We start from the raw sequence: 18,245 nt of genomic DNA on the forward strand, positions 1-18,245 counted from the left end.
GTTATACACTTACAAATGATAGCCCAAATAATAAATGATTAAATAGCTATTAGTATAGAATATTGCAAACACTGTCCCAGACAGCAGTAGCAGCAAATAGACTCTCATCATGTACAACAACTGCAGTGGTGGAAAAAAGATATAACTTTAATACCATTTACTCTTGTGCAGGCATAAAACTGTATTTCACATCCAATTCCCTCTTCTGTCCCTTCCCCCTCCCTCCCAGATATTAAAATAAACAAGAGTTATCACTTCCCTGCAGCAGAAACAGCAGCAATTTAATAATCAAATGTTTTTACCTAACAGCCTTTTGAAATAAATATTGTGTGGCTCTATGAATGATCTGAAACCATACAGCAAAATTAAAAGGTCAGAGACTGTTTCACAACCAGACTGGCTCAATGGCTCCATCATTAGAGCTCCAACTTGAAGATGATATAGTGTAATCCATGCAATGACTCAAAGTAATATTGAGTTAGAAATGCAGAATAAATCCACCTCCTGACAGAAGTCAGAGTATGCCACTGAAATCAGTGGATTTTCTGCAGATTTGCACCAGCATTGGTAAGACTGTAATTGTATTCAGTCATGGAGAAGAGAAGCCTGTGTGACCTGTAGTGTACTGTATGAGCTGTATGACTGGCTATAAAGCAGGGTGCGGAAACAAAGTCCCTCTGCATCCAGTACTACTGCTCCTATGCCAATGTGTGGCAAGGACAGTGAATTCCATCTAGAGTAGTGATGGGTTTCACTAGGCAAGCAGACACCCCCAGTGTTTCACTTCTTGTCCCGGTTTGGACTGTGATTTTATCTAAGGTGGTTGAAGAGAAAATTCATGCTAGGAATCTTACCCATTTGTTTGGAAGAAGATGATCTATACCTAGTATCTCTCAACAGGACTGAAAATGTGGCCTTTGTTGAACCAAATATGTGTATTTGTGCAAAAAATGCAAATACAGTATCATTTTAAAGCAGGGGAAGACATCACAACTACTTCCAAGGGAAAGGGTTCCAAGGGAAATCCAGGAAAAAACATCTCACGCTTTTTCTTTGAGTGATTATCAGATCCTCTTCAGTGTTTAACCTGAGCAATATAATAAGACATTTATGCTTGTTTTAAAACCTGCACCACAAGTTTTCAGAGAATTTTGTTTCACTGCCTCGCTCTAATACATTTGATGACTTCTGCTCTCAGGACAGATACTGGCTTGCACCCACTGCAGTCATTGGACTAAGGCTGCTACCAGCACTTTTTTTTTTTTTGAACAGTTATTAATGTAGTTGCATTTTCCATGCACTGACAGTTCCTAAGAAACAAATCGTTTTCTTCTCATACAAAAAATATACCTAACTAAGATATTTATCCCCTGACAAAAGGCTATCCTTTCTGCAAAAGGTACAAATCAGTTTAGTTGGTTTTTTTTTTTACCAAAACAATCTAAAAATGGAAAATTAAAAAAAAAAAAGTAATCTATATCTGGAACCCAGAGGGATTTCTGTATGTAGATGAATGTATGTTTTGGTTTTTCATTATATTTTCAAATTATCCCCTCACTGCCATTTGTTAACTGGCATTTGTGCTAAGAAAATAGTGTAGCACCGGATCTCTTCCAAAAAAAAGAGAGAGCCAAATGTCTGAGCACTGCTATAGGTTCGCATTTTGTGTTGAGTATTCAAATTTCATAAAATACAATTGTCTTTTAAAAATAATAAAAAAATCACTTACTTTGCTAAAGATCAAAAACAATGGAAATAATGTAAACATCCAAAAGTTTGAATTCATTCCTAACTGGATTCATCTTTATAGGCAGGCAATAGCAAATGTTAAATCTCCTAGCAGTCCAAAGAAACTCATGGAACAATGCATGCATTTTCTTTGACACAAAAAAAAGACTGGACTTTAAGGAAGAGAAACTACTTCATTCATATCACACTGTTATTGTGAAAGAATAATGTGCTATAATACAATACCTAGGGCTAGTGTATACCCCAACTGTAGAATAGAATCACTTAAACTGGAAACAACAGAATGGATTACTATAGGAAAATATTTATAAAATACTGCACACTGCTTTCTTAGTCAACCAGCATATGTAAACAAACAGCTAAGCTCAGCTGAGTTTTAAAATATTATTAAAGTTCATATGTCTTATAGTCTTTTGCATAACATGCCAGTTTGTCTTTCACACTATCACAACTCATCTGTCACAGCCCACAGTGGCTCATTAGAGGTTTATACATCAGCTCATACAGACGTTTAAGTGGAGCTATACAAAGAATTGTGCGAAACATACCAAACTTACACACTGTGACCAGAAATGCATATTCCATACATAAGCTAATAATTGGATAGTGGAACTTAATGTTTGATGCAACATGTGCTATTTTATTGAATGTTACAGATTTACAAACAAGACCATGTAATGAGATATTAAGACTGTCCTGTAACGTTCACTAATATTACCACATGTCACAATTATATATGTGTCTATTTCATAAGCTATTCTTTGATACAGAATACATCATATGGCACATGCTATAGCTACATGATGATGGATGATGAGACTTCTATCTCACTAAATGGTCATAATATCAAGAATGGGAAGTCTGGTCCCATTGCAAGAAATGGGAATGTTTTATCATCAAATTTAAAAAGGAGCTGTTTGATGCAATGTGTAAAAACCAGGTGAAAATAAAATAATCTAACATCCATCATAATATATTCTATAGACACCACATTGTAGAATAAATGGGAAACATTCAGGAAAAGTAGTGTTCTGACCTCTTGCAATCACACTTTTAACATCTGAATTTACATTTTATATATAATGGCAAATTTTAAGAGGTAAATAAAGTGTTCTGTTTCATTTTACCTGGAATCTGTGCTCCATATGAATAAGTTGCTGTATCCTAAATATTTATACAGCTTCTAGGCTTGGCAAGTTTCTTACCCTGACAAACTAACCAATGGAATCTACTCCAGAGGTGAGCCCTATGCCTAATTCACTAAGCACTGTTGAGGAATTTTTAATGAATCTGAAATTCTTCTTGAGTAGACCAGTAATGCAATGAAGATGAAAGAGTCCACAACAGTTTTAGCAGACATTCATAAAAGTAACAAAGAAAACGAAGTAAGAATATCCCCCTCTACTCTCCATAGATAGATAGATTTGGAGAAGCCTTAGGAAAAGGCTGCTAACAGAAGGTTGGCACATTTGAAGCATATTGTTAAACACAAGTTCGTTTGCCTTTGGGCATTTTGCTATTGTTCAACAATCAGCCTGCCACAAGCATGCTTCATAATGCACAGAAAGGTTTCTGACCTTTCTTGGTATCGCCATGTGACTGTAATGCTGCACGTGGCCTGCAAGGCAATTGCATAAACATGGTGTCTTGGTGGAGTTTAGTTCACTGAAAGCCTGATCAAACAGAAGAAAGCAAGGAACACGTTGGTGCAGGAAGTGTGAAACACATTGTTCTTAACATCCCCTTGCTGCATTTCCTTGTTTCCTGAACTTCCAACGCAGTGACATGTTAACTAAATGTTTTCACCTTCTTGGCCTCTTTTCTTGAGGCTGATGATTATTTTTCTGTCTGGATTAATTGCCTTTAGGACTTAACTCTCAAATGGTGCTCAGAGTCTCCCAGGGTGAGGACTCAGTGAGAAAACATCAGCTTGTATTCTCAAAGCTGCCTTTGAAAGATAATTCAATTTAAATAATGTGAAATATGTACCCCACTCACAAATGTTCATTTTTAATAATAAAAAGGAGCTGGTTCTACACAGATATTGGTAACAATTGAGATATTTTAACATCTGATAGCACTAGTGCCAACTATTTAAAAACTTAAAAGTTATGCCGTCATAAAGGAATGTGAATTATTTTTTCTGTTGCAGCTTATGCTTCTCCACCCTTCTCCAGTCTTCTGTATACCCTTCCACCTGTGACCACCGGACATTGTCTCATGAGAAGTTTGAAACTCTGGTTGACAATGTGGGCCCTTGGAACGTGGGTGGAGTCAGTGGAGTTACACTTGTCTTCAACCAAAACCTGTAACTGCACTACTGTTCAGACACATTTTCTCCTACTAAAAGTGCTCACTGTGTGATATGCTGATGAACGGTGGATGCCTACTCACAACTGATGATTTTGCTGTTTACAGACACTTGCAGTTTCACTTTGGTTCTTTTATTTACCTTAGAAGTATATAGAAATTCTAGTGTTTTCCAGTCCTCTGACAAAAATGCTTTCCTTTAAGTAGCTTCAGTCTAATTACATGAATCTGGATTCAGATTTCTTGATAAATCCTATATAATTTAAAAAGTCCAAATAGGGCTATGTTCACATGGAAAAAAAAAAGAAAAAAAAAGGTGTATGTTTTTAGGTGGGGGAATGATGTGAAGAATCAGCAGCTCAAATGAAAGAGCAAGAAGAACCTGGTGGCAGCATGGTGGATAAACCTCCCCAGTTTATATATATAATTAAACTGAGCAGTGAGAACTGGACACTATTACTATACTCTGCTCTGATCATCCTATTCTTACTGTTTCATCATATCCTTTGATTTAGTGAGACAGCATACTGATGACAAATGTGGTAAAAAAATATACTATTCCACTTAATTACATTCATCCTGAGCTTGCTCACCTGTGCTAGAATCTAGAATGCCTGTTTTACACAGGAAATCACCTGACATTTTAACATAAATTCTTCTTCCATTTAAGTTGCAGTAAAAAAAGCATTTCATTTCCCTTTCCGCTCTTGAAAATATAAACTTTCTGTGGCACTAGAAGTTGACACAAAAGGAGACAAGTGAACATTTATGGTTGTTGTTGTGTTCCTCTTTCTTCATTTCCACAAGTGTGGGATGCAAGGGACTTGGGAGACTTTAGGTGTTTTTGCTGCCAGTTCCTACAGAAGTAACAAATGCTTTTCACCAGTCATCACAATGATGACATAGATGAAAAGAAGTTGTGATTGAAGTTTGGAACATCTAATCTGTACATTTCTTTTTTGCCAGTTAATTTGCATCTTAAAAACTTGAATAATGATAAAAGGTCTTAGGATACCCTCTAATAAAATGCAGATATCTGGAGCTATTAATCTATGTCTTCTGACTTCATTAAGGGGGCTTGTTATTCCTCTTGTTTACTGAAGGTTTTGTAAAGCTTTCATCCCTCTCTTTTTTCTGCAATGCAAATGTCAACTGGGTCAAGGTGGAGTATGTCAGTAGTGATGCTGAGATTGAAAATGTGCTCCCTTGACCCATGGCTAATGCCATGTGGAGTGATGTGAGGTTTTTTTTTAAATTCTGCTAAGAAAAACAGACTGAAGAGCAGATGACCCTTAGACTGCTGGTGAGCTTTGTATAAGCCTAAGTGTGCTTGCTTTCAAAGCTGCAGAAGGCCCCAGTTCTTGACAGTCTCCTCATGGACAGGTTGTCCCCTCTGCTCTCTGGCCTTGAGGACTTGTTCCTCTCCAAGGGGTTCCTCAGGCCTGCTGTGTTTCGCTGCCTGTCAAGTTTGTCACTGATGGAATAGCTCTTTCGTGTGTGCTGTGCATACAACACGTTGGACTCCTCAGCAGAGTAGCTGTTGGCTCGCTCTATTTTTGGGAGTGGGATGCTGTTGGGCAGAGTTGTAACACTGCTGTCTTGAGGAGATAAGGGGATTCCCTTCTTGTCTTTGACTTCAATATCCTCATGATCAGAGCTTGGATGGGTTAGTTCAGCTTCTCTCTCTGGGTGGCAGCATCCCAAGTCTTCCACTTTGCCCCTGAGACTTCCAGGGAAACTGGCCCTCTCTGCAATGGCCTGGGGAGCGCTCACACACCTCGTGTCTATGCAATCTGTAATACTTGTGTACTCTGCTGTTTTAACTGGGATGCCAAGGCTGCTGAAGTAGCTTCGAGAAGGAGAGAACATGAAGCTGTGAGATTTCACAATTGGCGTTTCCTCCAGAATAAATGGAGTAGTAGCCAGGTAACGACTGCTTTTAGATCGCTCTAAAGTATGATACAAGGGAGGGTCTGAATCCCACGGGATTTGGCAGTCTGTGATTTGTGAATAGTCTGAAGAAAATGCTCTTGTTTCAATTCCAGAAGTTTCCTCATAATCAAGACTCCTGCCAGAGATCTTTTCACCAGCTGTACTGCTGATGTATGCACTATTAGTTAAAAGGGAAGAGGCTATGTGAGCTGGGAGAGCTGCATCTTCAGGACCAAGAATATTTATGGAGCTCTCGAGAGGTTCTGTGTCAGAATGCATCTCATCCATGGCAGAAACATAAATGTCTATACAAGATGAAGGTCTTCTGGAGTCTGGGGCAATTGACAAAGTGCTGGTAGGGGGTAAAGGAACCTTTCCTTCTTTTGCTATTGAGTGGGAACTGATTGCCCGATGCAGGCTTGGAGACCTTTCCTTAAAAATACTTTCCAACTTTTCCAACCCACACTTGTCCTTAATATTTGTTGCATAGAAGGAGTGGCTTCGCAAGCGGTGTGTGACTGTAGGTGATGTTGGGGACATGGACTCCTCTCCTGTGGGATCAATGCTCTCTTGAAGCTTGTAGGCATTTCCTTCCTGACTGTTGAAGCTACTCTGCCTTACAATGTAGGCTGCATCAGTACAGTCGGATGAGGTCCTGGATCGGATCTTAGTTGTCTCTCCTCTCTCAATGCCAGTCATCTTTTCTAAGGCCGTCACCATTCGTCCCATCATGTCTTCCAGCTGAGCAAGCCTGATGTCAACAGTCTGCAGAGAGGCCTTCATGCAGTGCTCTCTCTCATTTACTTCTTCCAGTCTCATGGCCATGTTCTCCACCCTTTACAAAGGGAAGAATTAAACAGGTAAATTTCTACAAAGCAGTGATGTTCAGCTAATAGGTCACCAAACCAGTTGGAAACAAATACGTCTCAAACCCCAAAGGCAATGTACACCACCTTATCTGTTTCAAAATCCTGCTAAACAGAGGTTTTGCAAAAAAAATGCTACACACTCAGGGAACTGCTCCAGTGGATTAAACCAGGGGCATCAGCTGTGTAGTGCAGAGGGGGTTTGGGTGTGCCTCATTCCAGGGACAGGAGGCTTATTTCATAAATGTTACTATGAATTACTGCCTCTTTGCTTCCAAAGCTTCTAATTAGGTTATTATGAATGAATAACACTTAAAGCAGGTGCCACATGATGTAGTGGCCAGTTGTGCCACAGTCAGGACCATCACAGATAGCTAAATGAATAAAGAAAGCAACGTGCCACAGAAGAGAGCACTGCTGTATTTTTCCCTCATGTTTGCCCCAGATTTATACTGCCTAGTCCTATGTCGACCTAAGGAGATAGTTTCTTTGTTCTCTGATTAATATTTAGCTCAGATTTGTAGAAAAAAGAAATATCAGTTATTTTGTTGAATATATATCATATTGAGTTAAATATTCATGAGTGTTGCAAGGAGGAGAAACACTGATCAAGCCAAATACAGCCTGCAACAGGGTACATGCTCCATTACTGTGATTGTGCTTTGGGTAGTCTGCGTTCCTAGTTTAAGGATTCAAATGATGGATTTTAAATTTAGTTTTCAGCTGCTATCATAATATATAAATAAAAAGGTAGATTAAAAATGGGTAATAATTAAATGTAAGATTAAGTATTTTTAATTTAATTTAAACTTTAGTATGTCTTTTCTAGATCATTGATCTGTCACATTTTAAAATATTTTCAATTTTTAGGGAATTGTGTATAGATTTATGCCAGTGGCTACTAACCACTTCAATTTTCTGACTTCCAAAATGTGTCTTCTGAAGGATTTATAGAGTCTGAAAATTTTACATTATGAAATTGCCTGTAGCACATAAGAAACTTCTATAATTATTTTCTCTGTTTGTAATCCCTATGACAGGCTGGGACTTCCAATTTCCATTGAAGAAGTACTAAAAGCAACAAGTTTATGTAGTTCTCTGTGTCTGATAGGTTCTGTTTTTCCCCACTGTTGTAGACATTGAAAAATGATCTAAGAGGCAAAAGATAACAAATGGCAAAATTTCCACACTCTTTTTCATCACAGGTCTCTTACTCTCTTCTAGTTAGTGGAATTCATGCTCAAATATTACTAGTCACACTGCCATAGTTAATAGGCACATAAGCCTTTGCCAGGATTTCTCATGAGGTAAGTATCATCTTCTACTGCTGCTAGTTATTTTTTCAATAGGACAAGTGATTTGGAACTGACAACACCATAACCAACACCAACACCAACACTCTTATTTGTACAGAGGGGAAGATTTTAGCAAAGAATATTAGACAGCATGTTACCTAATGCTCAGAACTTTTTCTGGTAAAACACTGAAGTCTGACTACCTTGTGGCATTGAGAACAGAACCTGTCCACAGAGGAGAGGAGGGGACAGGGAGGAGTATGACTCAGCTCACTACAGAAAGTCTAACATTCCTGGGAAATACAGGCTTTTCCTGTGAAGTCTTTGAGTTTTGAAGGCATAAGCACAACAAATTAAATGTGCAGCAGCAGCTGTATTGCTATCATCAGTCTTCAGTAGACAAATGATCAAGTAATCACTGCTAAGGAACAAACTGGTAGCTTCAAGGAATCTCATTCTACTCATTATCATTTAGGCACCAGTCTGTTTCTAGTTCTACCAGCTTCTCCAACAAAACAGATTAATGTCATTAAGTACAGAATGTGATTCCACAGTGAAGGCAGTTTATGTGGGAAGCAGTTGAATTTTCACTCATGTTATTACTTACATGAACTGCTATTTTATAAAAGCAATTATACTTTTGAAATATTTATTAGCCAATAATTGAGTCCTTCACCCCACATTCAGATCCTATAAGAACTGCTTCAAGATGACGAACAGATAAAACATTGCAATTTTAGGGCTGTCAGACATAAGGAAAAATTTTAATGGATTTTACTGGAAAATTGCAGCTCAGATTACATCCCACAAAAAACCTTACACCCCAGCAACAGTTACCAAGAATTAGAGTGAATTTATAACATTATTTAAAGCTAACTGGATAATCTGGTTGTGGTCTTGCTGTTTTGTTGTTGTTGCTGGTTTTGCCATTGTTTTGATTTGATTTGTTTTTTTCTTTCCTGCTTTGAGAGCTGTACACAAGTGAAATATTTTTTAATACAAACATAGCCAGTTGGTCTATCAGTGGAACTGTCCATAGCAAGTTAAGTTTTGCATCTTGTATTTATGTGAAGGCTGTGCAATGCTACTGAACACAAGTAATGAACCCAAGGAGATCCTAGAATAATACCTTGCTGGTAGGTGTTCATGTATTTGTTCTGCCTTCCCTGAATGTGATCTAGCAGCTACTGTCAGTGGCACAGAATGTCAGACAAGGCGAAGAGAGACTTTTTGAGTGGTCTGTTGGTTGCTATGGATCTGATGACAAATGTGTTCACATTGATAGTGTGGAAAATTTATAGAGAAATGTAACAAGATAAGCACAGAGCAGTCTGGGTTTGGAAACCATGGGTAACCAGAGATGTGCATAGGTAACTGAAAAATGCATGCATGCGTTTATACCTCATGAGCCCTGACAATAGGATTTTATTCACAAAAAGAAAGCTTGAAAGATGATCGTCTCCTCCAACCCCAAAGACACTAACTTAGTCATCTTTAGTTACATATATTACATTTATATATATATATACATATATATAAAATATGGCTACTCCAGAATGTTTAACAAATATTTATTGTATTAGTGATATTCTCTTCTATTAATTTGATGTTCAATTCTGTAATCATTCATGCTACAGAACAGCACTATGTTCTATGAGAAATATGATAAAATCACATCACCCAAACACTGTGGACATAGAAAGATGTGGTCTGAAGAAATACACCCTGAATCTGGTCCTTAAAATGTTTTAATAAGTGAATTTTTCTATTTTCCTATATTCTTAGGAAAATATTCTTGCACTCAGTGAATAGACAGCCTGACCTGCATTTCCTTTAGGAATAGTTTTGAATAAAAACACAGTTTCAAAAATAAGAATGCCCAAGTTTTGCTTTGGGTTTCTTTTTCCTATTTTGCCTATTGAGGATCAAGTATGAACCTTTTTAGCAAATCCCTCAATATCCATCCATGACGCCTCCTTCACACCTGTGCTTTTACTTGCAGCAAGATTCAATGTGTTAGAAAGTGTATTATTCAATGTATTAGAAAGTGCCAAGCCATGCTAACAAAATGAGAAGAGAAACAGAGAAGAGAATAGAGAAGAGAAACATGTAAAACATGCATCAAGGTGTGCTGCTGAAGCTCAAAAATTTCTAATAGTGAAACAAATATGGACTTTACCAGGACAATATTAAAAAATGAGGGGAGAACTCAGAACCTGACCAGGATTTTATATTACTTGCAGTAATACTTTTTAATTATGGTTTGGGAGATGATGACTTTTGATGGCATTCATTTTGGTTTCTTTATTTTTAACCTTTGCACATTAGTTCATCAAAAATTTATTTAAAATAATTCTTTAATGGGAGTAAGGCACTCTTTTCAGAGGTAGACCTCTTAATTCAATGCTAGAATTAGATTCACAAGTCTCTTTGTTGACCTAGGTCCATTTCTAAGACATCAGTCATATTTCAAAATCCTTTTCTAAGACATCATTCATACTTCAAAATCTTTTTTGAATGCCACAGAGACCTTTGACATGAAAGTCACTTACAGAGATACCACTGAGCTTGTGATAGGTGATTGTAAAATGGTTGTATTTAAATAAAACATAGACAGCAGTTCCCAAGCCTGTAACAGGGTACTTTGCCTGACATCTTTTGGTAAAGCAGTGCTGATGCAAGCAGCCAGCCAGTTTTCCCTGGTGCAGTGATTTTTCGTGGCTAAGGAAGCTAGGTTGTCATGGCTGCATTCCCACTGGAGCCTAAGACCACTTAACTCTTTATGACCACAGAGAGATACCACCAGAGTCACAGACCTTTCCTGCTGTCATTTTTCATGTCTGGGTGGGCCTGGTAGGGTCAGTCCTTTTTACCAACACAAAGCTATTTCTGTGCACTTCATCCTGCCAGCTCTGAAATCAAGATAATAGCTATGTCATCATCCACACAGATGCTGTACATGTAATTGCACTGCAGGTTATAAAGTGTTGTACTAATGGATATCACAGAGTACCAAAGATGACGTAATAATATCTGTTCTAACCAGCTTATCTGCTTTTCAAATACTGTTAGGATGTGACCCTGCTCCTTTTGAAAGCAATATGAGGTTTTGCACAGGTATGAAAGAGTTGAGACCTGTTCACATGGAACAAATGCACTGAAGTGATTGTTTCAGTGACTTATGACAGATCAAGAAAAACAGTGCAGTCTTTTTTGATAATATTACACATGTCTTTGTTCTGGTCAAGATGCATTACAGTGATTAGAAAAGAAGATTCTTCACAAAAGGTCGTGATTCTTCCACTGCAATGACGTGAATTTGTCCAACTTAGCTTTCCTCACAGGTCTTCAGGAGATTCACATGCATGTTTTGATAAATGCATTCAAGGGAAACACCTTACAGACTTCTACTGCTTTATATTTTTCCACTTAGTCCATAACTTTATCTGATATGTATCAATAACCTGATGCTACTTCCACATGCTTGTGTGAAATCCCAGATAGTGGGCTTCTGTAGCAAAGCATCTAACCCCCCACATCTGTTGTTTTCTAGCCAATCAGTTAACTCAAACAGGACAAGCTGTCTTGTATTTCAGGGGGTGTAATCTAGAATAATCACTGAGTGATTCTGGTGCCATGATCACTGGTCTCGCATCTCCCAAATGCCAATAAAAATCTTAGTGTTGAAGTGAGATCGGGCAAGACAGACTGCATTTCTGACTGACAACCACTCACTTTACAACTATAAAAGCCACACAAAACCTTCACAAAGCAGAAATCTTGTATACATTTTCCTGGAAATATGTGAAGTTTCTCCTGTTAGTAGGAGCCTACTTGGTGGTTACTCCCCATGGGTTAAGTGAAGGCATTTGTGTCCATTATCATCACTTCAGTGGTAAATTGCATTTGACTCCTAATCAATACTCTTTCTTTTGCTAGCTTTAATATAGGTACCTTGACATAGTGCACTTTTTCATGCTGTAATCTACTAGTAGTTATTTTAGTTATATACTGTGGAGTAACTAATTCTGATTAAGGTTTTTAGTCTGTTAGCTTTTGTCTGTTTACTAAATAATTAATTTTTAAATAAGTATATCTGATTTGCCATCATTAGAACTTGCCAGACAAAGTGATTCCTTAAATTTAAACTGTTGCCAAAATCTGAGGCTAAGGAAGAACTGATCTTCATTTAGACCCCTTTCTGTGAAGGAGTTTAAATACACAGTAGAGTTCTTTCTTCCCATCAGAGTCAGAAGACAGAAGAAGCAGGGCTTCTTTAATAAATTTTCTCTGTAGTTCCCACTCTCCCAGCAACAGCTGCTCCTCTCAGTTGCTTAGTACTGAGGTCAAGGAAAGACAAACATCAAGTGTTGTTCTATGCTTTTAATTTCTGAATGTGAAGTGATCAAGTAAAGGAGGGGTTCTTTCTGGAGACATCAAATATGGAGACTTCTGTGGTGTCTGTTGTTACAAGAGAAGTAAGGCGTTTCCTGAACTGAGGCAGGCCCACAGGATGCCAGGGTGGACTATTCCAAGGTAAGAGTATGAAGTGAAGCTTATTGCAGGTGAGTCAGACAAGACATTGTGGTCCTGCCCCAGCACAGCACCTGACTGCATACCTGAAATAATTCATTGACACCCAGGTCAATGCATCAATGCACAGGATCTCTTCTTGTTTTGATTTCCTGAGCCCCTAACCTGTCTGTGACACATTGAGGCTTGAAGCAAGACTCTGTTCCCATCTTACAGTTCCCTTCCAGTGCTAGCCCCCTACTCCTGCTTCCAAGTACACTGGGCTTTGTATGTAGGGTGTGCAGCTGTTCCTCCTCCTAGCAGGACCTGGAGCACTTTGATGAACCAGCTGCAAGTAGGAGCTGCTCAAGCAGAGGGGGGCATTATCACATATGCACAGAGGTGAGAGAAGGCAGTGACTGGTCCAGGTCCAGGTCCAGGTCCAGGTCCAGGTCCAGGTGCAGTTATGTCACACAGAGCCTGTCCCAACCCTTCCCTTCTTGAACCTAACAGCATGCTCATCTTCTTGTAAATGAAAGATCTTTGGGAAGAACTTCACTCACATTTCCAGGGTTATCTGATTCAATTTTACACCACATAAAGCTGACTTAATTGGACAGATGACTAAACTGGTATCTCATGGCTCTAACATGGGTATTATACTTGGTCTACTACTACTGGCTAGTGACTGGACATTGGAAGAGAAACCATAGTTTTGAATCTTTTTTGCTTTCCTTGCTCTGCATCTTGTTACTTGTGCAATGATAACTCTATAAAGAAACTTTAAAGTGCAAATCTGGATTTTACATATTTGAATGTTCCACAGGTTACAAAAAATAATTCTAGTGTTGTCATGGTTTAGCAATGGTATTCTCCAGTTTAGAAACTATGCTGCCACTTCCCCTCCCCTGCTCCAATTGGAGGCACAAAAGGTGAAGTTTGAGATAAGGATGACTTACTGGAAACAGCAATGAAGAAGAAAATTAACAGTAACAGCAATAGAATTACAAAAAAAGGTGGAAGAAGGAAAAGGAGGAGAAGGAGAAATTATTTACAGTGAAAAGGCCCTGACAATAAACAATACCAGACTGTTCCATCCATCATGTTTTCTCGACCACAAGGAATCCCTCCTCCTAAGAAGCCAGAGTCCCTTTCCCCTGCCCCTGGCAATGACATAAGGTGGTATCAAACAACCTCAGAGTCCTCCCACCCCCTCCTGGCTACTGCAAAAATTAACCCTGTCCGGGCTAAAACCAAGACAAGCATTTTAGATTTAAGAGGAGCTGGTCATGACTGCAGGCAAAATAAAAGACCCAGACATCCTGTTTCTAAAATGTATTATGTATAATACTCAGATAGCCCTGATTCCTCAAGCATCTTTTAAATATTCCTCAGGCCTATTATGAAATAAGAACTGCATTCACCTGGGACATCATTGAGTGGGCCTGGGAATGACCTCTGTACCCCAGAGAGTCACTGCCTGGATCTCTCTTACAGAGCTGGAGCACCCTAGTCTCCACGTTAAACTATTGGCTAAGGTAAATGGATTTTTAAAGAGCTATTTCTCTGTGAGGCTCAGGTGTTTGTCTTCATTTAGGATTCATATTCATGAACTTGATTCTGGAACAAGGTACTTTAAGCTTTTCATTTAAATTAGCGATAAGGGCCCTTTTCCTATAAAATAGGTCAACACAGAATGAAAAGGCAGATTGTTATGTTTTCATTGTCAAGGACTTACAGCATTTGCATGATGTACGGAGGACCTAGCTAGATTACTTCTTATTTACAGGTCTTCAAACATACATATTCCTTCCTTGGCCACCAAAAGAAAAGTTATACTCAGAAATTTGAACCTGTATCTATGATTTTTCAGTTCTGGCCAATTCTTTGGCCAGCGGACTATCAGAACACATGAAAAACAAGGTGATCAGTTGGACCACAGACCAATTTATCTACTATCTTACTTTGAAATATATGTAGTTTTTCCTCCTGTATATTCTTCAGTCTTTAAATTTTTTTGGATATTAGGAACTTTCAGGCTCAACATAACCTCTATGTATTTAGCACTCCTTACAGGATTTCTCTTTCATAAGCTTGTCTAGTCTTGTTTGAATGCATGTAGCCTTTAGTTGACATCATCAGCTTCCTTTTTAGATCTCACCATCTTTCAAAAATGTCTTCTGTTGCACTACTTACTGCATGAAAAAAAGACAACCTATTTTCTGTTTATTTTGAACCCAGGATCCTGCTAAATTATTCTGTTACTCCCCTGTATCTTGTTCTGAGTGTGACAGCAAGCAATTGATTTCTGCTCAGGTCAGAAATCACACTTTCCTTACACTCACACTTATATAGACCACTATAATTTCATACCTCATTTGTCTCTTCCAGTCTCAGGAATGCTGGATTACTTGGCCATCCTTTACAAGGTAGCCATCCCATGCCTTATCAACTTCCCTTCTAATATCCTTTTCTACAATATATGTTTTAGGACTGCTTCCTTTTTACGTAATGCAGATGATTAAATTATATTATATCTTCTATTCCTGCTCTGGGATAGATTTATTTCGAAACCAAACTAACAGCATGTTTCCATGCCTTTCCTTGCCTATAGTTTAGGCATAGCTGAAGTGGGGGCAGTGCTGGAAGATTATGTAGAAGGAGAAGAGTGTTACATCTGCGTAACTGATGAAAATGACAACTCACCTGTTCTCTGTTATTCAAATTAAGACGGAGTTTTCCAGGAGTGGAGCGTTCACTGGTTTGTAAGTTTAATGAATATCTAACAGAATATTACCCTAAAATATTTATTGGCAAAAGTGCTATGAATCAAACACAAACTCTTGTCCTCTAAAGCTGAGCTCAGCAGTGTTCCATGAAAGCATAAGAGCACCACAGCAGATCAACAGACCTAGAATTTTTTAGGACTGGTGAATTTGAAGACTAGCAACTTCCACTAAATTACTGTATTGCTTTTTTCCCTCTGTGCATTGCTGTAGTTGAAATGTCTTGTTGTATTTAAAATCCATGTTGCTATTGTTTCCAATGAAACTGGCTTAGTAGCCAAGCTATCTTGAAATGAGGCTTGTTTCTTGTCTGAATCAGTCACAGATAAACTCTAAAGTCATATTTTTCATTGAGGAACTCTAATTTACTCTCCTGTGTTTTTGTGACTACTTCTGCCCTGAAATTCTGCTTTAAGAACTGAAATGCAAGCATTATTGGTGCCTCTCACTGCATCAGTTATACTTCAATACAACTGGATAAAAGATCCCTTTTACAAAACTTTTAATAAATGATGTGGGTTGGAAGGGACCTTAAAGATCATTCAGTTACAACTCTCCTGCCATGGAAGGGACACCTACCCCTAGACCAGGTTCTTCAGAGCCACATCTAGCCTGGCCTTGAACACATTTGCTTTAGCAAAAAAAAAAAAAAAAAAAAAAAAAGAGGAAGAAGAAAGAAAAAAGAAAAAGAGAAACTAAACTCATCATATTTTATAACTTTACTTTTAAATTAAGACTTACCAAAACGACTTAATTTCCTTTTACAAGAAAAAAAAAAAAAAAGAGCGAGACTGGTGACAGAAACACATTTCTAGATCAACTTATGAGAACAAAAAAGTGCACCTTTCTGAAGTGACACGGATTCTTTCATCATTGGAGGAGTTGAATCTGTCATCCTTTTCTCTGAAATACTCTTCTATGCACTGCTCTTCAAAATCATGGACCTTTTTCAATTCATCCTCAGTTATGAAAAGTTCTGTGGAAAAAAATTGAGAAATAAGAATTTGGCAAATATTAACATGTTGAAACTAAATACATTCTTATTTGTGAAACTCATGGACTAAACTTTCATAAACAAGTATGTAGCATTTTGATATGACAGCAGATAGATTAATTACTATCTATTACTAATTAATTGCCATTAATTACTGAATTAGTAGCTTTAGTTATATATGATTCTGTAGGCAGAAGCACTTAAGCAGGCAAATGCTGAGCAAACGTGAGTATGTTTTGATTACATGGGATCTAAACACAGCTGCTAGTGAGGTCCTGGACAAATGGTGAAAGCCAAAGGCCACCTGTAACCTAATAGTTATATAATGAAATTATCATACTACTAGAAAAGAGTCTGAGAGTACAGAGGTCTGTCTGACGTGGCAAGAACTGACATCTGCAGGCAGCAGTGTGATGGGAGTGGGAGGAGAGCCATGTGGTTGCATCTCCAGTGCCACATGTGACTCCTGCTCCCTCCTCACAGAGAAATGGGCTGTGGCATGGGCGAATGCTGGGAAGAGATACACATCCTTAGCTCCCTGCCTCTAGCATGTACATTGGGCAAGGTGGAGATATTCTGCCTTGAAGAATTAGATAGCGAAGAGGAAAGCATTATCAAAATAATCTAACATGTTTTCCATCATGGTTCTAGGACTTCATTTAAAGCCTACTGAGGAGCTACTCCTCCAGTCTGAGTTCGAGTCAAGGAGAGACTATGTAAACAAAATTACCTTTTACCATCCCTAAGCTTATCTAGGCAAAAAGTGCACTCAGGGGAAGTATGTATTGTTTGCTCTGTATTTTCAAAAATAAAGCTGAAACTGTGATGAAGTGGAAAGAATTCCAGCAATAACAGACCTCTAACAGCAAAAGTAAGCAGCAAAAGAAACCTCTCTGCTTTGAAGGAACAAACAGGCAACAACCCCAAATAGTTCCAGAAAAACACAGCCTCCTTAACATTGCAAAGAGAATGAAGGGTTGGGCAAATCAGGTAAAACTAACTTATTCAGGTAAGGTTTTTGCAGGTGAGAGCTGTTACTCTCCTGGAAAGGCTGTCAAGATGCTGGACTTTGACTTCATGCACGTCAAGCACTAGACATTATGAAAAGCATTTGAAAGTCCCCTTTGTGCATTATCTGAGTCTTACTCAATCCATAGTCTCTCTCATCCGGGTCACTTTCATGCTTCCTCCATCTGCAGCAGAGGTGTTGAAATATCATTGTCATGTGGCTGAAAATGATCAGAGGTGGTGGGAGAACAGGCCTTTCGTGGAATGTCATGATGAGCTGGTACCTTTGAAACTTCCAGACTTGGTTTGATATAGATTTGACTTCAAAAAACGTATTGCTAGAAGGCAAGGGGAGGAAAATAGCATCAGACTGAACATGGTTTTGGGTGCTTTGCCAAAGATGATATGACAGCATCATAACTAGAAACATTGCAATAACACTGGCAAATGTTTTCTTGTCACAAAAGCAGGAAGCAGGACAAAATAGGAAGTTTTTGCCTGGGCAAAGCATGGTGACAATCAGCCTTTTTGAAGTACATTACAACTGTAAATGTCTTCATTGTACAATCCCTGAGTCTTACAACATCCCATTGAGATGGGGAAGTATTTTTATTCTTTATTATTTTTCCCTATTGGGAATGAATGATGCCATAACTGAACCTTATTTGACTTCTTTGCCCTGGTTCCCATTAGGTGTCTGTCCTTGGAATTGAGTACAATGTGAAAAAATTGGCATTTCCCTTGTTTCCTGGAGACAAGCCTCTTTCCCACTCCCCCTTACAACCTTGGAAAA

At 38.4% G+C, this 18,245-nt stretch overlaps 1 protein-coding gene across 1 annotated transcript in view; it reads right to left on the reverse strand.

Annotated features, from left to right (window-relative positions):
• Positions 1–5,379: 5,379 nt before the first annotated feature.
• Positions 5,380–18,245, reverse strand: part of TRPM3 (transient receptor potential cation channel subfamily M member 3) — a 265,210-nt gene continuing 252,344 nt past the window's right edge. The window contains exons 23-25 of the mRNA XM_053968911.1: positions 17,591–17,790; positions 16,294–16,426; positions 5,380–6,826 (exon numbers count right to left, since the gene is read on the reverse strand). Coding sequence (XP_053824886.1) covers positions 5,380–6,826; positions 16,294–16,426; positions 17,591–17,790 — 1,780 coding nt within the window. The remainder of the gene's footprint in view (positions 6,827–16,293; positions 16,427–17,590; positions 17,791–18,245) is intronic.

This window comes from Vidua chalybeata, chromosome Z (assembly GCF_026979565.1).
Source record: "Vidua chalybeata isolate OUT-0048 chromosome Z, bVidCha1 merged haplotype, whole genome shotgun sequence".
NCBI classification, from domain to species: Eukaryota; Metazoa; Chordata; class Aves; order Passeriformes; family Viduidae; genus Vidua; species Vidua chalybeata.